This window comes from Drosophila rhopaloa, unplaced genomic scaffold, assembly GCF_018152115.1.
Source record: "Drosophila rhopaloa isolate 14029-0021.01 unplaced genomic scaffold, ASM1815211v1 contig_171, whole genome shotgun sequence".
In the NCBI taxonomy this organism is placed as follows: Eukaryota; Metazoa; Arthropoda; class Insecta; order Diptera; family Drosophilidae; genus Drosophila; species Drosophila rhopaloa.
The window spans coordinates 97,276-121,395 of record NW_025335052.1 but is presented as its reverse complement, the minus strand read 5'-3'; the positions used below and the strand labels follow the sequence as shown (position 1 = coordinate 121,395).

The window sequence follows — 24,120 nt, the reverse complement described above, 5'->3', positions numbered from 1 at the left end:
GTCCTAAAGAAGTGACATAATTCGGCAATAAATATCTGGCAATAGCTCGCAGGCGGCAGATTAAGTGATATAATCAAGTAACAACGACAAAACCAACTATTCCATTAGCTAACCGGGACAGTGCGGCAGAAGTGCAAATAAAAACTTTTCTGTCCAACGCCGCAAATGAGTTTGTCATTATTCAAGCGCCGGGCAAACTGTCCGCATGTATACATATTTCGCGCACCTTTTTTGTGCGGCTTTGTTTTTGCCACAAATTAATTACAATCCAAGTTGAGTGGCAAAATGTTTTTCTTGTGTATTTTTCATCCAACATATTTATCAACACAGACGCAGCGCAAAATGTTTGCCCTGGGAACGAGACTTTGCGAGAATAAATTGGATGATGTTAGGGCGACAACTTTTCATTTAGTTGGCCGGCCAGGGCTGCCCTTAATTTCCGGCCACACGCATTGGAAAAATGAAAACGTTAGTCGGGAATGAAAAATCGTTAGGCGCGCAGACTCCCCCTCCCAAGTGCGCCACAGTGGTCCCACAGAAACTTTCTTTGCTTCTCCCTCTTCACTTTCATTGTGCTGGGTTTTTATTTTGCGCTTCACTTACCTGAAAATAGGTTTGACCCTTGTCCACCCAGCCGATGGCCATATCGGCACCAGCCAGATTGCCATCGGGCGAGAATCCGAAGCCGACGTAGCCCAGGGTACGTGCCTGTATTTCAAATGTTATATCCTGATTAATGATTTGCCATAGTATGCGAAAATCCTCATTCAAATCGATGGCATGATCCCAAATGGGTGTTCCTGTCGCTGCCGCCGCCGCCGCCGAAGTTGCTGCTGTTCCGGCTCCCGATGTTGCCGACGAGCCCGACGTTTTGTTGCTGCGAGTGGCCAGCTTGCCGGCAGCCCGGGCTCCGCTGGCCAAAAGGAGGAGCAGCCAGAACAAGCTGAACGTGTGGCAGGATATAAAACATGTGATTAACGATGACCGCCTTGAACTTGAGTGCGTTGCTGTTGCTGTTGCCGAGGGTCGTCTGCTCTGCCGCAATGTTGCTGCCGCGCTGGGTGTTGCTGGTGTGGCAGCGAGTGCTGCTGCCGTCGTAACTGCTTTCCTTGGGTGAGCCATTTTGTGCGCTGGTTTGCTGGGTGCTTGGGTTTAGCAAATAGTTGTGATTACTTTTCTTGTTGCCACGTTGACATTTATTGCGCGCAAAATCACTGGACGATGGCTCGTAATTACGCAACTGTTTCGGACCTTGTGATCTGCTCTGCTCCGGGAGCGGGTGCTCTGCTTTCTTTGGTGTTATCACAGTTACGATTATTTACTTAAGCAATTTTACTTTCGTGGCTGCTTCCTGTTTCCGATTTGCTGCTCATTAGTTTCGCTTGTCACACGAACAAAGCTGCGGATGAACAAAGCTGAAGCACGGCCCGATCTGGCGGATGCAACCTGAAAGTTGGTAGGAAAAGGAAAAAATGTTACATAATTGCTATAATTTGTTGTCGGCTATAATAGTTGAAAGAACTCGATTCCTGCCCTCCGTCTTCTTTCGTGCTGCAATGTTTAAACGCATATAATTACATAAATTATGAACCGGTATCTATGAGATACACATCCCCACTCTGCCACTCAGCCACACAGACATCCATCCATCCATCCACACATCACAACAAAGTTGACGGTTCATTTTTGTTGCCGTTGTTGTTGTCGAGAGTTCGTCAACATTTTCCTTGAAGCGTTAATTAGCCTGGTCACGCAGTTTTCACAGCAATGTACGTCGGAAGACGAAATTGCTTGGAGTACTTGGGTAAGCAGGAAAATTAAAGTCGGGGGAAAAGAGAACTGACATCCCAGTGACAGAAAGAGGGCCAAAATCTTCCGAAGCAGAGCTTACTCTCATTCAAATACAGCACAGGGAAAATGCAAGGATAAACCCTTGTGCAGATAAATGCTACCACTACTGCCAAAATCTTTCCCATGCCTTCACTCAACCGTGCCAGTGAGTCAGACGATCCCCTCCGACCTCCGGCCCTTATCTTTCAGTATTTGAATGACTAATTCCGGCTTTCCCCTCTCGGATATCAAGAGTCTACTGTCTCGCACGCAATTAGTGCGTTGTGGCTCGGTCAAAGCAAATCGAAGATAATTACAGCTTGTCATAATTTTAATGAAGAAGGTCGCCAAGAACCGAACCCGAGTCAAGTCGCTGCCCGTCCGCTTGTGGGGGAGCCAAGTGGGGGCGTGGCCAGCCGGGCAGTGGGACCAGCCCAGGTCGGGCAGAGGGATTCATTGTATTAAATCGCCGCTGCTCAGCCAGACGAACCGCAAGCGCATTGACGACGTCTAGTCCGTCCGTATCCCTCGGTTCGTCCGACTCCGGGTCTCCTTCCTCCGTTGCCATCGCAGCTGTCTGCGCATATTTGGTGTGCGGTTACATTTGATTACATGCCAAAAGTGTTCGCCCAGCCGCCCCCTTCGCCAACACTCCGCACACTAATCTTTAATTTGACGTCGGCGTTTTGGGTAAATGTCAAATGGTTGGTAATTTGTTATAAATAGCCAACTTCCGCTGGCTCGACACAACTCACAGATAGATACCTCCTGGCTCTGTGTGAGTGCGTACTGCGGGAGACTGAAATGTATTTGCGCTAATTCCAAGTGCTTAGTCGCGTGTTCAAAGTTGACAAAGGTCAACAAACGCCAGGCCAACAGAGAAAATTGAAAAGCCCAAAACGGAAAATGAATTAAGAGGAAGGTATTCTGTTGCAAAAGCGAAGGTTGAATGCCCTTATTCGCACAGATAGTGTATTACTTTGTTCATATGCCACGATATTCCCTTAGGAAAATTGAATATATTACCAGAATGTGCTCCGCCATAACAATCTCTTCCTAATGTTGACCAATAAAAGTAATTTTAGGAAGTTCCTGCCATTGGACAAATGTGTATCAAAGATACTACCGCAATATCTAGAAGATTTCTATGGCATATTTATAGGTGACTTTTATGTTTTACTTCCTTCCCTACGACAACGTTATTGTGCTTGCCTTCCCCGCTGCTGTTATCAAAAATGTATCCGAAAGATACACAACAATGAGCTTGATGGGGCAATGTAGCTTTACATGGCTCCTCCAGCTCCCAGCTCCATGGCCGTTGTTGTTGTGGATGGCGCTGAGTGACGGCCGGCAACGTTAAATGACGTTGATTATAATTATGCGGACTTGTACTTTGTACTACACAGGGCTACAGGGTTCCCCTGTTTTTGCTGTTGCCGTTGCTGTTTGTTATTATTATTATTGCTGTCGTCGTCATCATCATCATCAGAATCATCATCATCGTTCGGCAGAGTCGTTCTGCAGACTTCGACTGTCGTTGATGGGGCGGTCAGATGAATGATGTCTCTTAAATACAGACCGAGCCCAGGCGAGGCCAATCGTCCTCATCATCGTGATTGTTGCTCTTGCCGTCGCTGCTGCCGTAAAATTCAAGCCAATTTAGCCTGGAGGGAGGCAGGTCCGGCAGGTTCCTCCTTTTGCCAGGCTGCACAGCATGTTGCCCAAGACCAAGACGACATTCATAAGTACAAGTGCTCCTCGTCGACTTCCAGCGATGGCAGCGTGAGTTTGGCAGCAGGAATGCGTGTTTCTTGGCCAGGCAGTAAGCCGCGTATCGATCATTTCTGGCTCGCAAGGCTACCATCTCCAGAGGACATTCATAAGCACAAGTGCTTCGCCGGCCGGTCGTATAATATTATTACTTGGCGAATTAACTACGCCAAAAGCAAAACAAACACAAACTCGAAGATTGCTCTGGCAACTGGTTCTAAAAGGCACGAAATGGCTTCCGTAGACACATTAGTCGCTTTTACACAAAAACCCAGACAAAACGGACAGAGCCGGGTCCCCTCGACCCCCCTTTCTCCATCGTCGGCTGATGGGTGAGCAAAAAGATGCAACTGAATGAGGCATATAAAAGCCTTCCCAAGCGCCGCCGCGGCACAGAAAAAAGAACCAACAGAAGCGGAAAGAAAGAAAGAAAGAAAAGAGGAGCGAAAGAAAAGCAAGAAAAAATGAATACAAGTCAAAGACTTTGTCCAATGGTTTTCATCATTGCACGATTTGTAGATGGAGCGGGTAGTTCCACAAGGGAGGCACAGAGGCTGTGGCCCCAGATCTGGTCTGTGGCTGCTTCTGTGCGCCGGCAGACGGACAACGACATTGATGAGGATGTTTTGCTTTGGCCACAGTGGAGCAAGCCCACATGAAAGTGTTCTCAAGGGGTCCAAACGTGCTTGGAAAAGGTCAACTCTAATGTGGAATACTCCGACCTCTTACTTATTTGATTTTCGAGTTGCAGTAGGCACAGCGCTATATGGAACTAATGCTCGTAAATTAAACTATTTGCATGGGACAGTCTGCAGTTTTAATCCATATGGATGGAATCTCGCTTTAGTTAAATAGTAGTTTCCTCTTAACTAAATTAAAATGCAATAGAACTGCCCCAGAACGAACTGCTGCCAAAGACAGATCAATGAACAACGAAGTTGTCCGCTTAAGAGACCTTAAACTAAAGCACTAATTTGTCTACAGTTAACAGCAATATCTTTAGCTGCAAAAGACTAATTAACACCAGACTAAAAGGTAAGCGCACCAATCTATTGTACTCAGCTGTCGATGCTTACAAGAAAATAAATGATTCCGTTAGCTATCACTGCCACACCTACTGGGAAATTCGAGCCAATACAAATTGTTTTCTTGCTGCCGTCATTCTGTGGTATTCCTTTCCCTTAATTGATTCCATTCTAATTACAATATTTAGCCAACTCATTGGCCCAATCACAGAGCATTCTTCCCCTCTGCATTTCACACATCATTAATAACGATGGGTTCTGATTCGTGCGAAACGTTTGTTCCTTTCACCTTCAACCTTCCACTTTCGGATTAATCGAATGCTTTCACATTTTAATATCTCTCACCAAACGGAATTCCAGTTCCTCTCGCACGCTGAAGTGTAATTAGCGATTTTTGGCACATTTCGATACTTTCTAATCGCATCCCAGTGTGCAGTTTGTGGCAATTTCTTTTGCTTAGCCGCTAACCCAGAGGCCGGGGGAACGGAGAAAGGAGGGGCTGTGGGGCAGGCTTCCCGGGTATGTTTTCATTTAGCAGATACAAGCTGCAAGTACACGGCACACACACACGGGATGCTACCGGGCCTTCGTCATCATCGAAGATGCTCCATCATGTGGCAGCAACAACGGCAGCAGTGCAATGCGTTCTCGTGGTTGTTGTCGATTCGAGAGTTCTGCGGTTGCCGCAGCTTGATTATAAATGTACGATGCAACTTGTATGACATGTAAGTTGTTGTACTTGCAGCCGCGCGAGTGTGTGTCTGTGAGAACGTGTATCTGGAGGAGCGTGCATGTGTGGTTGTCACTGCACCTGTCATCCTTGCAGCCTGCCAGCGAAAATTGCCATCCAGTGCGGTGGGGAAAAAATTATTATTTATCATCAACGGGCCAAGGTTCCCGAGACAAGTCAAACTGGGAATTATACGGGTATGCACGTTTATACAGATGCGCTGGGACTCCACTAATTACTGCACATCATTTGCTTACTCGAGAGCCTCTTCTGCCGCTGTTTCCAGGCCCATCTGGCCAACTTCCTCCGCGCGCCGCCTTGCAGATTTAATTGAGTAAAAAAATTGACTAATTAGAGTGAGTCCAAAGCACTTGGCCCCGGGCCACAGAAGCAGCAGAAAAAAACAAGTCTGGGCCGGCCCGAGTTGAGTGGGCTTTTTGGTTAGGGGAGGGGGGTTGAGGGGCTGTACTACCTGTTCTCATTTATTAAGGCCTGGTCAAGAGCGGTTTGAATCAAAACTGCGCCCCGAACCCAAGGCTCCTGTGTCGCCGTCCATCGTGTGTCGTCTTCGTATTTAATGATCATTAAACGAGCTGGCAGCCAATTGCACTAAAAGCTGCAGGCTGCTTCTGCCTTAGTGCCGGTACAGTGGGCCGAGCAGGCGGCCAAAGTGGTGGTAGGACGGGCTCCGGGAGGCTAGCCTAAGCTCGGGGGACTTAGCCCACTGTAAGTGGGCCGCCGGACTGATGAAAACTATTAGTGAAGGCAGCTATGGAGCTGCAAAGTGGCTGCCTTTTGTAAATTGCACCGACATTCCAGCAGCTCCTGCCTCTTCTCCTGGAACGCCGCGTAATTTAAATAATCATAAAAAATAATAATTCGTTCTATTGGATGCCTGGCCGTGCTCAGCGCCCTGCTGCCTGTTGATTATTATGGCCCTGGTAATATCTTTTGCTCGTTAGCAATTTTCGTTTCGAATAAATAGTAATTAGTGTGCCGAAAAGAGTTGAGCCCCCGTCGCCCGTCACCCGTCGTTTTTTATTGGCATTCTCCACCTCTTTTGCTCGATCCACCTGGAAACTATTGCACAAAGCTTTTTGCACTTTGCTGACGTTTTCTGTTTTGGGCACTTTTATTTGACATTTTTCATTAAACACGAAATGAAAAAAGGTTTTCTTGCCGTCAAGAGGGGGCTGTCGGCCTCAGAGCTGCGTTGACATAACATTTTTGTATAGCTCCCCCCCTCGTTCTTTTCACCACTTTGGCATGGAAGTTTGAAGGCATCTGGGGAAATATGTCAGCGTTGTTTAAGTTTTTAACATTTTCAACTGGGTGCTGGGTGGAGATTGCTATTTACTCTGGCATAATTGGCTTGTCGGCATAGTTATAAAAGTTCTACTTGGGTGCAATTGGATTAAATGCACGGATATATAAACACACACACAGAGGCACTGGGAGAAATATAAAAGTTGGCAAAGCTTTGGTTATCTTTGGAGTTGGCTCTAACGAAAGGCAAACAAAAGCCTGTTAAAAATTCCGGCTTTAATTCGGAGTATCTGAATCTACAAGTACTTGAGCTGGCGGATATCAATCTTATCTGGGGGCAAACGTTAATATATCATGAGAGGGGTTCCATCTGCATATTTTACTCTTTCTGGGGATGATTGATTACATTGGCGGGTCGGGATGGGTCCAGGGGATCACTTGGACATTTTCCAAGCTCCTGGTAGGTTGATAACCTTTGCCGCCGCCATCGAATATGCAGGATTATGCTGGGGAAAATCATCTCTGAGCAAGTTGCAACTCAAATCTTGGAGTCCGTCTGTCTGCAAACTTAAACTTGGTTTACTCTTGGTCTGTTTGTGTTGTTAGCTTGCAATGGATACACAAATAGTTGGAGAAAGCTGCCTGCCGTCTTCTCAGCCGCCCCACTCCCCGCACTTTCTGCTGGCTGTGTGTCATCTTTTCGGCTTATCAGCTGCGCATCATAAAATTTGCCTCTTCTTTTCTGCTCTTACTCATTTTGCAATTGCAAACTCCGTTCACTTTTCTCCAGCACTCCGAACACTCCTTTTCTATTCCCAGCCGGGAACTTTCCTTTGTTTCTGTCTATTGCTAAAAGTCGGGACCCCGTTACAACTCCCCCGGAGGCCCCTCATCGCAGCCTCACTATTCGTAGTTGTGTGTTTTTGAGCCAGGCAAGTGAATTTTCTCATTTTGCACTTGATATTGTTGCCGTTTTTGCTGCCTCCTGCCTGGGAAATTCTTCTGCTTTTTGCTTGTTTTTTATTTTGGCAGAGTGAAACTTTTCAACGCTCTCCCTTCGAACCCCCGCCACCCCCTTGTGCCTGCTTCTGCCTTTTGCATTTTCGGTAGGTATGAAGGTAGGAAATTTAATCTCAAAGTCGTCATCGTCAACGCCGTCGTACTCCCCGTACTTGCCGCTGTTGTTGTTCCCGGCGACGTCACAGAAAATATTTAATTAATTTTTCGAATTTTAATTAAAAAGTTTCCGTTACGTTACGTCATCAGCACGGCAAAAAGCCCGCAGATCCAGATTCCGGAATCCGCATCTTGTAGGCCGCCACTCGTTGTTACTTCTAGTTTGGGGCTCATTTATTGCATTAAGTAGCAAATATTTGATGGCCGGTAACCCGAGACAACTCTTCCACCCAGTGCCATCAATCAATTTGCTAAGGAGCGCGTGGAGCAGTCCCCACCAAAGTCCATTCCAATAAACATAAAGCAAACACTTAATTGTCTGTCAGCGTTAACAAACCGACAACACAAATATCATATGACCAAGGGGCCCGAGGAGCATTGGGCGGTATTGGCCGCTTGTTGTTTCCATAAGCAGACACACACATATATCACCTGCTGCGCACAGAAAATGTTTTTTCCACAAAACTTGTAAGAGATGCCAACTGGCTGATAGGCCCGGAGAGAGAACTCCCAGGCCAGAGCAGGCCAACCGAACCGAGCAGAATCCAATCCAACCCATCCCATTCCATCCCATCCCGTCCCATTTCATCCCAACCAAACCGAACTAAACTCTCTTGCATGCATTCTGTTATCTGTGACAAAGATCTCCTGGCCATTAAATTAACACTTAATGACTTGTGTGTGCGTGTGTGTAGGTGCAGACGACAATGATGACTGAAGGAAAAGCAGCAAAAAGAAGAAAAGACTCTCTGCAGCAGCCACACATCATTAAGAGACAGCGGGGAGGCGTTGCCTGGGCTTTCGTTGCCTCGGATGTTCTGCTACATCTCTTTGATACCCTACAAAAGGGCCGGCCAGCCTGATGACTTTGTTAGCCAGGCTGAAAGGCTGCCCGGCAAGAAAGGAAAGAATGGTCCGACTGGCATAAAGGACTGCCCCCGACAAAAGATGTATGGGAACACCTTGCCAGGCGAAGGGTCTTTTGTTTGGTCCGGGTTATCATCGTGAAAAATGGAATTATGGCACAAGGAAATGGATTAAGAAAAGGAAACATTATGTCTTAGATCTGATTGCTCTTTTAGAGTTCGAAGTGAAAAAGAAGACAAGTGAAATATTTATTCAGAAATTTAATTTTGAAGGTAGTTGTGAGGGGATTAGAAATGGAGAATGACATGAGGGGATTCTTTCCACAGTGGTATTCTAATTTAAAATGTTTTCTACAATTGAAAAAAAATTCTTTTTGATCTTTTTGTACGTTTATTGAAATATCTATTCAGATACACACTACAGAAAAAATATAAAAAATGTCATTTTAGAATTTTAGAATTCATCTGTTGAAATAAAACACTCTCGTGACTATCTTTAGATTTAGAAGACAAGAAAAATATACCCAGGGACCATAAATTGAAACTCTATAGCCAAGTTTTCGGGTTTCGTTTAGTTTCCCCAACCTAAAGAGCATCAGTTGTTCGATGCGATTGGGGCCGAATATATCTCTGATTCCATCTCATTTGTATCTACATCTCTGCCGGAGTATCTTGTTTGCAGCCATAAGTTTTCAAATTGTTTTTAGACTGACAAAATAAATGATGACAGGCGGCACGGCGGCTTTATCACCGCTCTTTTCCTCTTCGGCTCCCTCCATGTTGCTAAGTTGTTCTAATTTTTTGTTCCCCACGAGATCTCTAATGGGCAGGGGCGGGGGACGTTACATGCCTATATGTTAGATGAATAGATAAATCTGTTTGGGACATACTTGGAAACTGCGTTTCAGAGAAGAATCCACGGGGAGGAGAGTGTGACGACGTGTGGGCCGAAGTGGAACACAATTTGATGTTTCTCACTTAATTTGTTATGGCGAGCGCTAACAAATTTCCTGCCATTACAAATGTTTTTGGCCTCGACAGAAATATTTTATGATTATTTAAATGTGTCTCGGGTATTAATTAATCGAATGCAATCATCGGAGGAATGCGACAAACGGCATGAATATTTCATTTGTGCCGCAACAAAATCTGTGGAGACCAACCACAGGAAGAGGGCAGGAGCTACCTGTGTCGGTGATAAATTTATTGCATAATTGAACAGGACTAAATCCTCTTGAAGGCTTTAAAACGCACTTGTTGTTCTTGGTTTTCTCTTCAACTGGCCGGGGGATCCTTCACGTAGGACGTTTTCCCGGCAGCTCTGGCTTCCTCCTGCTGTTATTTATGAGCTTGCGGTAAACCAACAATTGGGTAGGGGTTCTGGGGGCTCAGGGGATTGTGTGTGGTGCGTGCTCTCGTTTTGTTTAATTAAGTAGCATAACTGTAAACAAATTAATTTCAATATTAACAAAGAAGATTATTGAAAATCTCTCGCATTATTTACAATGTTGAATGACAAAACAAATAAATTATTAATTTTCTAAGAGCCCCGCCACTCAAGTGGATGACAATGCATGATATTTCCCTTTTGCAAGCGAGGTAGGGAGGATTCGGGGTGGCTGGGGAGAATGTGCACAAAGCAGCCATTTGAGTGTAAACATTCTGCAGATTACAGCTTCGGTTACCGTTTTAATTGTCCCTGCCACAAACCGAGACGCCACCCACCACCCAGGCAGTCCTCCCAGCCCAGCCACCCACTCATCCGGCCATCCGTCCATCCCTCCAAGGCCCTCAGCTTTTTCTTCAATGTCATGCTCAGCAGGAGCGGAGGGCCCAGAATGGGGCAAATGTAGCTTGAAAACTGTGGCTTTTGTCGGAGAACGGCTCAGTTGGCTTAGCCAATATGACAACATCTGGGGGATGGGCGGTGGTAAGTTGGTCCCCTGGGTAAGTTTAGCTTGATGATGGAACAGCAAGTCACTTGTTGAAAGGGTTGGCAAATAATAAAAACAATTGCGGCACGGATTAAATTAGGGAGGTGCTCGAAAGATGGTGGGAAATATAATTGGAGGGGATGCCGCTCAAATTCCACTCGCTGCCTCTGCGGAGTTTGGAGCTTAGAAATGTTTTCGGTCAACTTATTCGGAGTAAAACTTTGCATTCTAAATTCAGCTGACACTGCCATATATCTTTACTAACTCTGCTCCCTAATCCAAATGGGTTAAGGGGCTTCGCATTGCGTTTTCCCCACTTGTAATAGCTCGTCTGATCTCGTGTCATCATATGCGTTTAACCTCCCTTGGCAGCCTCGACATTTGCGAAGCTTGGCAGGACCTTACATCCTCTTCCCCGACTCGGGTGACTTGACCTTGTCCCCTTACATAACCTTGTGGGTAATTTCAGCTCCCTCGACTGCTGTTGACATGGAATCGGCAAGCATGGGGGTAGCACAAAAAGTGCTGGGCAAACAATTAATAAAGCTCAAAGTCGGCTAAGTCTGTGCAATAAACCAAAACCTTAAGCTAGACAATTAAAGCACAAAGCCCTTGGATCGCTTCCGAATGCCATCCGATGGGGGCTGTCAAAGCCAGTGACAAGATATTGAATATCTCCGGTTCATTCAGCCAGGAAGACAGAGAGCGGGCCACATAAATATAGTCCGATATGGAGGAAATCTTTTGCTCATTTAAAAAATTAACTTCGAGTACCTTGCCAGGGGCAAAAAAGAAAGACGGGGACACAAAGCGATTTATTGGCTACGCAAGATAAATGGCAAAATGTTTACAGTTTCCCAGGGCCCCGCTCTCACATTGAAAACGAAATGTAAGCATTTTCCGCAAAGGTTTTTTGTTGTTCGCTGTCGAAAAACTTTCGGCAGGTTTTCGCTTCTTTTACTCTCTTTTTTCGCCCTCTGCTGTTTTTAGTTGTTGCTGCCCTTGCTACACATGCGATAAAAATTGCTCAAATAAACTGGGTAAAGGGACTGTGGGACGGGCGGATAGTCGGGGGAGGGGCTTGGACTGAGCGACAGGAGGCGGCGACTGCAGCAAAAACATCATTAGCATTACCAAATAAATCACATCCGTTTTTCAGACACAGTCCGAGTCTGAAATGTGAGCGGGGGACAGGGGGCGGCACTTCAGCCAAAAAATAAAATGATAACAACAGGGACAAGCTGTATATAAAAAGGTACGGACTACAGGATACCACAAAGTATTCCCTTTATGTAGGGATGACAAGATAAGCTTAAAAGGTGGGGTTGTTTGTTTCATGCTTCCTTAAAATGTAATTGTTAAAACAAAATAATATCATGTACATTTGAAGTACACTATCGGACAAATTTATGGTTTTTGCAAACAGGCAACTAATAATGTGCTATTAATTGTGTGGTTATGTAAGCCTCTCAAAGATTTCTTGAAGAAAATTAAGTCTGAACGGTACCCATAGATAAGCTTTGAAACTGAGCACCTGTAACTAGATTACCAGATCTACAAGACATATTTCAGAAGAGTCTATCACAGCATCATGCCTGCTGTAGATTTAGGATCCGATTTGTTTACAATACTCTCCTGACACACCAGAAATGCCTCGTGGTGCCCGTATACCCTTGTCATATGTGGCTAGCCGTGCTGTATGAAAAGGATAAAAGCTTTGAACACCGGAGTGCAATAAATTTCTCTCGTGACGAGCATAAAACTTTTTAAACACAGCGAGCACGAGAGGAAGAGAGACGGGGAGACGATGAAAGAGATGGCACAATGGCAACAAAAGCAACACAAGCGCATGGCGGAGCGGCAAGTTCCGTTTAAAGTCGCCTTCGCCACCCACTCTCCACAGTCATTCCTTTCTGCTTTCTCCCTTCTCCTTTCTCCTTTATCCTTTCTCCACTCCCCAGTAATGCACACATATGAAGAGGGGGCTCCACTGTGTGCAGTCGCTGTTTGCTCGCTTCTTTCTCCTTTTTTCCTTGCCATTTCTCGTTTTTATTTGTGTGCATCAGTTTGGATTTTGTGGTTTGATCCTGCATCCTACTTGCTACATACTTCGGCCATCCCTCAGCGTTGTCGTAGCTCCGCCGATGATAAAGTATGCCAACTGTCAGCCCGCTCCCGCCTGCCACGCCCACCAGACCAACACACCAACCGCCCCCGCCGCCCACATCGTCGACTGCCTGCCTACCAGGCAATACATCAGCTCAGCAACTTTGCTCAATAAATTTTCCTGCACAGCGCTCAAAAACCGGCGCTCCGCAGTATGCTATGATTTTTCTGATGTGCAGAGGGTGGGGGGTGGTGCATTGGCAGGAATGCAGTGGGCGGCAGCCTAAACAACTTGCTTTCCATAAGCGGAATGGATTATGAGGGCCAGAGGGCTCGACTGACGGTTTACCTGTGGCAAAGTTTGTGCAAATTTTAAAGTACCTCCAAGTAAAAGGATTTATCGTCCTGATAAAATATATACAATTTTGTATCTTCCAATTCTCTAGGCCGGTCATTGGAAAGCAACAGTGTCTGAATTCAAATTGGTTATAAAGAATTTTTTTTCGTAAAATTATCAAAATGACATTTTTTCCGGAATGCGAAGTCGTAAGTTTTTTAAACTCATAGGACTTGTCGTGTTCAGATGACAGAGATATAATAGAAATAGTAAAATATTCAAGCATTACGAGACTTTTCGTAGCTCATATACCCGACTTCCGAAGCTACCCTGGATCCCAGGAGTATGAAATTATAACAAGTTTTGAAACAACATGAAGCGTTTACATTGTTCGACCACCAACCAGGAGCGACTGGGACTTTGGCCTGTTTAACACAGGAGTTCGTGCTGCCCGTTTTCCCGCCTTTCGCCCTTCCGACCGCACGGCCCGACCAATCTGACCATCCTGCGTCCTGTTTGTGTCCCGTCACAGTGGCAAATTTTATTGTTGCCCCTGCTGGGGCTAAGGGCAAGGGGCAACGGGCGGAGGCAGGAGATGTCTGTGGAAAAATCTGCATTGGACATAAATGTCAACACCCGAGGAGACCGAGCAGAGCGCAGAGAGATTTTCCTCCGTGTGTGTATGTGTGTGTGGATTCCTGTCTAAACCAATCTGCAATCAGCAGCAGCTTTTGGTCCTGCTCCCCCTTTCTGCTGCATTCTGCTCTGCTGGCCTGGCCTGCTCTCGTATCTTAATTTTTGGCCGGGGTCCTCGCCTGCTTTGACGATGCGGGGAAATGGCTTCAAAAGATGCATTCGAGAACGTTGCAGACATTTTTGGCCAATTGGCAAAATGGGTCAGCCGAAATAAGCGCAGTTCGGCACTGCACCGCCCGCTGGTCCGGTCCCCCCGAATCATAGTCGTCGTTGCAATTGATTGAATACGTGATGTCCATGCAAAAAACAAACTTAAATCCTCGCCAGGCGCCACCTCCAATCGAAATCGAAAAGTGGTTTTAAAAACGAAATTGCTGCGAAAACGTTTGCACACTTTTAATCAATAATAAAAGTGGAGTATGACGACGACGGAAGGATGGAAACCGAATGAGCATTTGGCGTGTCTAGGCCTGGTCAGTCGGTTTTGGCCAACTGCAGGAAGGCGTGGAGTGCGGGGCAGTGGTTTCCGGAATAAGGCAAGTGGAACGCGGATGAGGCCGGCGAGTGAACAAAAGTTATTTAGCCCTTTCTCGAGGCCCCACCCCTTGAGACGCCCACTCAAGTGGGATATTTCCTGATGCATATTCAATTAAGCAGTTGAGCAATTATCATAATTTTCAATAAGTTATGACCGACTGATAATTTGGCTCATTCCAGCGGAAATAGCGATTGAAATGTCCGTACTTTTCAGTGCATAGGCTGGTGTGGAATGTTCCGAACGACCGCAGATTATCCGCAGAGGACAGCCATATAACCCAGCCCCAACAATTGAAACAGATTCGCCTGTCTGACCCTAACTGACTGGGCAATATAATTTATAGGAAACCGCTTAAAATGTATTGCTAAAAAAGAGAACTGTCGGCTTTTTCGGAATGGTAATTATATGGAGAGCCATATACATGTGCATGTATGGAATGGTAATTGTTAATTAAAATTGAAATCGAAATGAGAAACTTGGTTGGCCATTGAAGCAATTTGCAAACTGCGCTGATTAATTTATTTGTATTAATAGCTGGACGCAGAAACCGCAGTGAGAGCTTAATATAAAAACTTCATTTAATATTTTAAAAATGCTTTATAACTCCATAAATATCTGGGTGGTGCATGAAAAGGGGCGGTGCGTAAATTGAATAAATTTTCGTTAATTGTTGTCGCGCACCTGTGCGTATCCTTCGTGTCCTTTGGCGAAGTCCCGTGGCGGCCTCCGATCGTCGCGCGGTCGATTTGTGGCATATGAAAAAATATTAAGTGGCACCTCCCCATCCCCGCCCACCGACCACCGCCCGCCCCTTACCCCCTGACCCCCCTGCGGGCACATTGTCTGCCCTTTGACATGCAATATATAATTTTTACGCTATGGAGGCTCTCCACCCGTTCAAACCAAAACCGAGGCGAGGCGAGGATGAGGATGAGTCGGACTCATCCCAGATGCTCCTGCCAATTTGTTGTCTTTTTTGTGGCACGGCCAGCGAGTTTAATTAATTTACATGGAATTTACAACAACAACCGAGGGCAACTGCAACTACACGCGACATGTGAAAGTTTAAGCGGGAAAGGTGAAAAATGAAAAATAATCGAATTGACCGTCCGACCACGAAGCGATACAAAAATGGCCATCGATATATATGTATAGTCGTCCGTGTGAGTGGACTAGAGGGTAAAAGGCCTAACGCTGATTCACATGACATCCGACATTTTCCGTGACCAGACATGGGCAAATGGAAATCTGGTGGAGAGGTGGAAAGTTCCGCCCCACGCTTGTTGCATAAAATTTTAATTAATGTGACTATGAAATGTTAGTGGGAGGGCCTTTCACCCCACTGACCCTGACAGATTTACGGATACAGTTTGACGAATGCGTAGGAAAACTTCGAATGGTTGACAAAAGTTTAAAGTCCCAACTTCAACCACTCGAATGGGGATGGGATTCTTCTCGATAGCACCCTTAAAATATTCTTATTGATTTCTGGGGGCTTGTACGCTATTGTGTAGGGAAACCCTTTGAAAAACTTTCAATCATTAAGCCGATTTACATTGTCTAAATCCACGCATAAACATGTGCATGCTATTGTGCCCAATAGAACAGAAAAGCACCAACAAAGGGACTGAAAAACCATTTAGCCAGCGCCACAAAACATTTTCATTTTCCAGCTATGCTGTAATCCGCATGCAAAGCTTGAAAAGTGCAAAAATATTTGGGCAATAATAATACAATTCTGAAGTTAAAATACGAAATGTAACAAAGAATCCGGAGAGGTAGAAAGATATGCGGCCAAGCGTTAGACACAAGATTTATCTGTGTAGGTGTCTCTAACCAGGCTCTAACGATTTAGCCCTCCTGCGACTGTGTGTACACACTCTCATGCATATGTTAATGGGAAAGCATTTCTCTGCTGCTGGCAGAACCGTATTCATTTATCAAAAATAATATATTAAATTGCCAACATTGAATGATATTTTAATTTGCATCTTCGTCTCTGAATGTTTCCTTTTGAATAAAACATTAAAATGTGTACATTTACTCTATGTCTATGTCAATGTACGTAATGTTCTCTCCATCTCTCTCTGTGTGTAGGTGTGCGGGTGTGTGTGTGTCTTCCTCTTATCTTTATTTATTCAAAAGATAATTTTATGTGTTCCGCAGTCGAAGCATAAAATTACTATGTCGAATATTGTTTGAGCAAATAAAAACGGAACTGAATAAGAGTCACATGCAAAGTGGCGAGGCTGTGTGCGAAGTGGGCGGCATGAGAATCATGCATCACCAAAAAATGGCTGCCTAACTGGGTCTGTGTGTGTGACAGGAAATGCTATGCAGACTAGAGAAAGCGGAAACGGCATCAGGAAAGTTCATTTACATTTATATGGTCTGCTTACAATGTTAACGCTCGTGTAAGAGTATGTGATGCTGCACCCCAGTCGCCCCTTTCAAACATTATCCAGGACACCCTGGGCTCTGTTTGAAGAGTCAGTGAGTCGTCCTCTAGTCTATTTGTCTATTTGCTTTATCATTGCTGCCTTTTGCCAACTGATAATCTTTATTGCAGTGAAATATTTAATTTAATAAAATAACTAGAAGCGTTCCATCCCTTTCCCTCCGCGCCCATGCATTCCCCTTCTGACCCCGCCAACCCTTTGGAGTTATATTTTACAATTTATTTAATTTATAGACTTTTTCCCCCTTGTTTTTATTGTGTCAGTGTCTGGCTGTGAGTGTTTGTGTGAGTAAAAAGCATATAAATGATAAACACGCATAAAATATGCCAAAACAACAATTGGAGCTTGTGTAGCCAATAAGCCAGATTTAGCTGCTCTTGTGTACGAGCGGATACTCCAGATATGGAAAGGGTTTAACTATCTCAAAGGGGAAGCAGGCAATGGCAAGATATGGAATATGTTGGAAAATGTGAAATTTATCCCAGCAGAAAAGAGTCGCAAAAATACTAAAGTATTCATTGAATCCCCTAGAAATTTGCAAAACATGTAGAGAAATATGTGTTGTCTAGAACTCATACTTTACACTTGAGCTGTCGACATACTCCCTGTAATTTGCTAAGAAAATAATGACTTACAAAATCTGTTTTATTAAAAAATATATACAATTTCCGTCTGCTTGATTTCGGTTTTCTAAAATTATCTTTCATAACGTCGTTTGGTATTCTTAAGATGGATCACCCTTGTAACAACTCAAACCTGATTATGACCTCATTTCTCAGTTTCCTTTGTTTATGGCAAATCATTTTTTCCCCCATCACTTTTCTATCCTAGGCAATTTTTTACGATTTTACATTTCAACAATATTCAGAGCATGAAATTTATATTTTCTGTATGCAACGGCGAAATTATTATTTGCCGAGTTAGAAAATGTGTCGCGTTATAATAAAAATTCAGGAGCAGGGGAAAGGGAGCCGTTCGGCATGCAGTTTTTGGTTTTTGGTTTCGGTTTTTGGCAGCCAACTCGGCGCCTTTTGTTATGGCCTCTGATAAATTGTGGCTGATACAAATGCTAAAATAAAGCAGAAAAACCGACAGCAGCAGAAAAAACAATCTAAATAACAACAGCGAGAACAGAAGTGTGCAACATATTTACATTGAGAGGGCCTTGGTGGGGGGTGGAGAAAGGTGCCTAGACGGAGCAAACAGTAAATAAATAATGTGGTTAAAAATTTGCCTCCACGCATGTGTGAGTGTGACTGCGAATGAAGTTTGACTTTGAATAATGTTTGGATTGTCTCTGGCAGCTGAGAGAGACAGCGACAGGGCCTGAACAACAAGGACAAAACACAGGCTGTCGCTGCCGAGAATAAATCGAGAAATTATAGAACTGTGACTAGTATAAGAAATGGTCTAAGACCGAACCTCAGACCGAGACCAGCGAGCGTGGCAAGATATATGACCGTCAGTTAAGAGCCAGCAGCCGAGTAAGAAAGCTCCGTCCTCAGCCTCAAAGTCAGCCTCAATTCCTCCATCTCAAGGTGCCACATGTTCCAGCTTCAGCAACTACGAAAGCAAAAACGGCAAATGCAACATCTGTTGTCCTCGTAGTCAGCAAAACTCGGGCCAAAAGTTGTCCGATAATAAGGTGGAAAAAACAAGTGAGCGTCAAAAGAGCTTAGACTATGGAAATGACCTAAAGACGGCCTAAAGCGACCCCGGCAGTCAGTGGTGGTAAATTGTTAAAAGGTAAAAGGCAAAAAAATAAATTAACAAGTCCGAAAAAAATTGTTTTCTGTTTATCATAAACAAAATCAATTTAATGATATATGATGTAAGTCTTTTAAAACTTAATATTTTAGAATGATCCCTTTTTTTTGTGACCAAAAATTGTATTTTACTTAAACTAATACAGCGTTTATAGAGTAATGCAACATTGGGGTCTTCAGCAAACCCTTCACAAAAACCCTTGTGATTTTCTAATAAAACGTAAAACCTCTAAGAACAACAGGGTATCACTCCATAAGCCTACCCGACAGACATAAAAATTGTTTTCGTTCGTGTGAGTTTTTTATATGCCGATGGCCGGCAGGACATAAAAATTGTTTATTAACAAATCAACGGCAATAACAAAAACAAAGCCCCAGGCTGGCGGAGGGTCAAAACAAGGGCTGGGACATTGACAAAACATTAAAATCAGCAAAAATGTTATTTGTTTCCCTTTGCTGTTTTTATTTTGGTTGCTTTTGATGCCGGTGGCATTTTTCAAATCGCTCGACTTACGAAAATGCAATAAATTGCAGACGTAGTAGGGATTTTTGCGCATAAATTTTATAAAAACGAGAAAACTCACCGACTGATGATGATGATGATAAAAGCGAAACGACGCACCAAAGTATATACAAGAAAAAATGATATAAATGTGTGTGAAAGGCCAAGACGACGACCAGCGACTTCGAGTCGAATCACAAGAAGGGAAAGGAATATTTATCAAGCAAAAAATGCCAAGGCAGCTCAATGATTGGAGGTTCCAAAGGGTGCTGGGTGGCGTGGGGTTAGGTCGTAGGGTTTCAATATTTATGCATTATGGATATTAGTTTGAACCACAGGAAAAATACCATTAAAAGCAAAAGCATGAAGTCGATTACGCGCCAAAAGCAAAAATTGCAAGGGCTCCAGAAAGGGGAGTGGTAGAGTGAGTGTGTGGGGGGGAGGGTCGAGGGGGGCTAGTGGAATGGAACGACGACGAAGCGTTTTCAAACTGACAGCCCCAGTAGTCAAAGCCAAGAGCATAGAAAAAATCAATTTACTTGAATTTCTTCTCCTCCGACACACGCAGCCCCAGCATCTTGAATGTGACAAAGCCTCGGTGGGGCAGGAGATAGTGGGGCGGTGGCGGTGGGTGGTTGAGCGACAGCAGCATCTGCTGCTCCACCACCCGGAGGCGCCCCACCCCACCGCTGTCGCTGGCATTTTTCCTCTTTCTTAGATTGCCAGCGACATTTCGACTGAGCTGCAGGATTATTGTGGCGGTGGCGTAGGGTGTTGGGTGCTGGTTGCTGGGTACTGGGCGCTCTGCGAACGGAAGTAAATCATAGGGGAGCGGGGCAGCTCACTGGAGACAATTTGTTTGACGTGCAACGTGTGGCGAGCGGAACTAACGCAGGTTTTACCACCAGCCAAATCCGAAGGATTTCTAGATACAGTACCCGTGGGTGAGACTGTGTGCGTAGTGGTTACATCGTTAGTGAGGAAAAGTGTCAAGGAATTCCAGCCGTCATAAGTCAGAGAGGCAGGGAAGAACAGTATCCAAGATAATAATCGATGACTGAGCAGCCTTTTCCAGAAGAAAAAACACTTTCCCGCGCTACCTGGTCGATCGAGAAATCCACTTAACCCTTGCGCGCTGGCGCATAATTATCCCTATCTAACCCCAAAGTGCCTTTATCCCTATAAGTTATCGCCATCGGTAACCACTCGAATCAATCGACCAACCCTCTAACCACACTTTCGCCTAATTTATGCCGCTTTTCCCTTCGTTTCCGTTCAGGCCGCACATAAATATTCATCATTAATACGCCTTGCGCTTTCGCCGACTGTCCCTCTACTGGCATTGCCCCCGCCCCCGGCAACCCTCTTGCCAATAACCATTTAATTAAAAGAGTTGGAAAAAAGGAAAGAGAGGAAAAGTTTCTGTACCCCCTCCTCGGACTCAAATTAAGCGAAATTCTATTAAAAAGGGCCCAACCAGGGAAACGCAAACAAAACAATGAAAGCAAAACAAACATTTGCTAGTTCTTTCTCTTTTCCGACCCCACGCACCCGTCGTTAATTTTTATGGTACGGCTTGAGAGTCGTGGAATTTTATGACTTTAAAAGCTATTTTAGAGGCCTCTAGTTTTATTTGACAATGTTACTCCGCCCGCCCCTGCATAAAAATTGGCGCACAATATGGGTATAGACGAATGGACGAATGGAGCACGCTGATTCGAACCAGGTTTTAACCGTGTAGCCATTAAATGGGGCATTATATGGATGCAGGTGGCCAAAGGGTTAAATGTGAGCCACACACAGCGCCAAGGAAAATAAACTTCTGAGGAACTTCTGATAAGGAAAGTGCTACAATAAAATGGTTAAAGAGCAGCCATTAGCCAAGTTAAAACCGACCCTTATCTTGCCCCTTCCGCCGAGGTAGTGCATTCCTGGCTCCTTTCATTCGGCTGAGTCACCGACATCTATGTGTAGACCCGATAAGAACTACCCATCTACATATCGGCCGCTGATGGAATATTAATGAAAAGTCAGTCGGTTTTAGGGTCAAAGTGGTAGCAAATGGAATTAGTAAATGGCCTAAAGACCGAGATAGGGTGGCTGAGATAAAACTGTCATAATTCAGTGGACGATCGAAGCAAATGGAGATGCATTAGCTGGAACCACTCCGTGTTTGCATAACAATATATTCTTAAAGTAAAAAACTTACTCATGCCAACGCACTGTAACATTTTCATTCGATTGCTTTACGAACCTGTAAAGAAAAGAGTAAATACATTAGTAGAGGGCAAAAAATGGTGTCTTAATACATTATTATTCGCATGTTGATGTTTGCACGCATTACATAATCGATTAAAATGGGTTTTATGTATGGAAAAGACATGTCAAAAGCAGAACTCCGGCCGCAACTAAAGTAAACAACTGAAAGCAAACAAAACGAAGCAGCGGCAGAGTGCATAAAAAATGTTGCGCAATAATTTTTGAATAGTGTGTAAACAGTGGCAAAATGCATAAAGTCAACTTCCGGTTGTAAAAATATGTATGCACAAGCAGCGGCAGTGCAAATATTGTCATAATCATCAGCAGCAGCAACAACGAGCGCTACATCAGCCATCAACAATCCCCGCCATGAGGCATTTGGCTTTGTTTGTTGCATAAATAGGTTTCAGTTCGCCAAGAGAGGTGGCATGGGGAAATGCATTTAGTTGGTCTTGTCTGCCCCATTCAGTAATGGCTCAAAGTATAGGAGAGCGGTCCATAAGAAATGTCAACGAGATAGAGATGCAAACAACTTTTTTCCACACAATTTCCCGTTGCATTACAATAGCCAGAGTCACAAAATGTAACGAATGCCAGTATGCAGCGAACCAAACAGGTAAAGGAACTTTGGGAAAAACGCAACCAAAAAATGCTTTGGAATTTCCAGCTGAATGAATTTCCACACAATCCGAAAACCTTTGTTTGGAAAAAAAACCAGGTAACGCAGCAGGCCAAATAATAAACCAAACCTACGACTTATCTGACTCATTGGTTCAGCTCACTGCAAAACCACATTACCATCTCGAATTATTCATCCAAATTGATCTGCAAATGAGTCACTCGACTTCTCTGGAACCTCTAATCAGCGAATTCTGCCGGAAATGCTTCTCTAAAGTAAAAAATCTTTGAAATATGCTTTTGACTGCGTAAATTCCCTGATGTTTATTCACATTTGCCAATCGCAAATAAATTTTACATCATTATTTAGTAAATCTCTTGACTTTTGTACTCCGCTGCGACGGAGAGTAGGAAATAAAAATACCAAACAAGGGAAAAGGAGAGATGCTCCACTTCAGAGCAGCTTCCAACTTGAAGTTGGCAAAAGTTTTTCCTCGCTTCTGCTCCTTTCGCTCCTTTCGGACTGCTTGGCAGGACGAGGGCAACTTTGTTTTGCTTTTTAGTACTTTTGATGACTTTCTGCCGAACAGATGTCGATATAATGCTAAATGTAGTTATATGGCATATACACAGCAGCAACTGCAACTGCAAGAAAGAGAGCTATGCACAGGAAAAAACAGGACTACTCTTATCATATTTATTTGACTTTTTAAAAAGCAAAATAGAACTGCGAACAGCTATAGAAGTCTTGCAATACTGGCTCAGTATTTTTTCCGAGCACCATATCCGCTTGTTCTCTTAGAAAACAGCGTATAAGATTCAATTCCGAGTTGCTGAGGAGTTTTTTTCCCGTGCAGAGGCAGCAGAAAGAGAATCCTGGGGCCACTTACATGCAGGCAGTCGCAGCTGGAGTGGCCCAAACCACAGGATGAAAGAGCGAGCGGGCCAAAAAGAAAGTAGACGAGGAAACTTCAATGAGCAGCAGCAGACTTTTCTCTGTTTTGTTCTGCTTCGCCGTTGCTGCCTGCACACACTCATTTGATTTGAAAAGATGCAGGCAAAGGAAGCACAGGATCGTGGGGAAGGTCGATGGAAGGCAAAGGAAGGCATCCAAACAGCCATTAAAGTCGCGTTGAGTCGCAGCGACGTTTTTATTATAAACGACATAACTACGCCAAACCAAGTTAACCAGCAGCAGTAGCTGCACTGAGCGAAAATGCACGCGCCACTGCCCCGTTTTCCACCCACTTTTCGCTCAGTGCCTTGGGCCACCTTTGTGCATTTTCCGTCATTTATTGCAACTTTGTTTGCCATTGCCTTCTCCAGTCCCCGCCCTCATGAAACGCACTTAGTTGCACCTTCCCCTCGGCATTCCCCGCAACAAAGGCGCCCTCTGCCAGACGTTTTGAACAAAATGAACAAGCTGGCTGAAGTAGAAGAACAGCACGGGTACAGGAACAACAACAATGCTACTCCATACTTAATTAGCTGTTTGCCAGTTAAAAATAATCAGCCCCAGCAAGCCAAAAAGCAAATGAAAGTCAGTAATGAAGAGGAGCCAGTGAGGGATTGCAAAGGGGGATAGCGGGGCTGGATACAAAGTTGCTGCTATTGCCCGAGCTTTGCCTGCATTTTGTTTGTTATATAAAACGCTGTAACAAATTTTTCATTAAAAGAAATCTAGAGATGCTAGAAAAAGAGCTAAAAAAGGGAGAGGGCCATAAAAAATGGCTGTGGCCAGCAAGGAGTCCCTGCAAAAGCGGAATAAAAATGAACGAAAGGATAAAGGAGCCGAGCAGCAAAGTGGACGAAGGCAAATTGAAACCAACGGCTCCTTTATCCCGGACAAGTTGCAACAAAGATATCGGGGATAAGTCCCTGGACTTCTTAAAGAATTTAAGTGCAAGAAATAAAACTATAATTTCATTCACGAGATCAAAAATTGAGAACTTTCTCCCGGGGAACTTAGTTTCAATAGAAGATGAATGGGTTCATTCCCGGGCAACATGAAATATATTCATATACCCTCAGAATGGATCCACAAAAAACGAATCTTACCCCGACCACAATGTTGTGACTTCTCCATTGAGTTATCCATAAACTTCACTTTGTTCGGGAACATCTCTTTGTTATGGTTTCATCTGGCTTAGATGTGATCCCCTTTGCTTTATTAATAGATCAACATAAAAGTCGGATTTCAATGCCTTATGGACTCCCATTCAAATGCAGATTTTCACTACCA

General features: G+C 44.4%; 1 protein-coding gene across 1 annotated transcript in view; it reads right to left on the bottom strand.

Annotated features, from left to right (window-relative positions):
* Nucleotides 1-24,120, bottom strand: part of LOC108041329 (MOXD1 homolog 2) — a 109,654-nt gene that overhangs the window by 58,678 nt on the left and 26,856 nt on the right. Inside the window, exon 2 of the mRNA XM_017119222.2 lies at nt 604-1,446. Coding sequence (XP_016974711.1) covers nt 604-1,122 — 519 coding nt within the window. The 5' untranslated portion in view covers nt 1,123-1,446. The remainder of the gene's footprint in view (nt 1-603; nt 1,447-24,120) is intronic.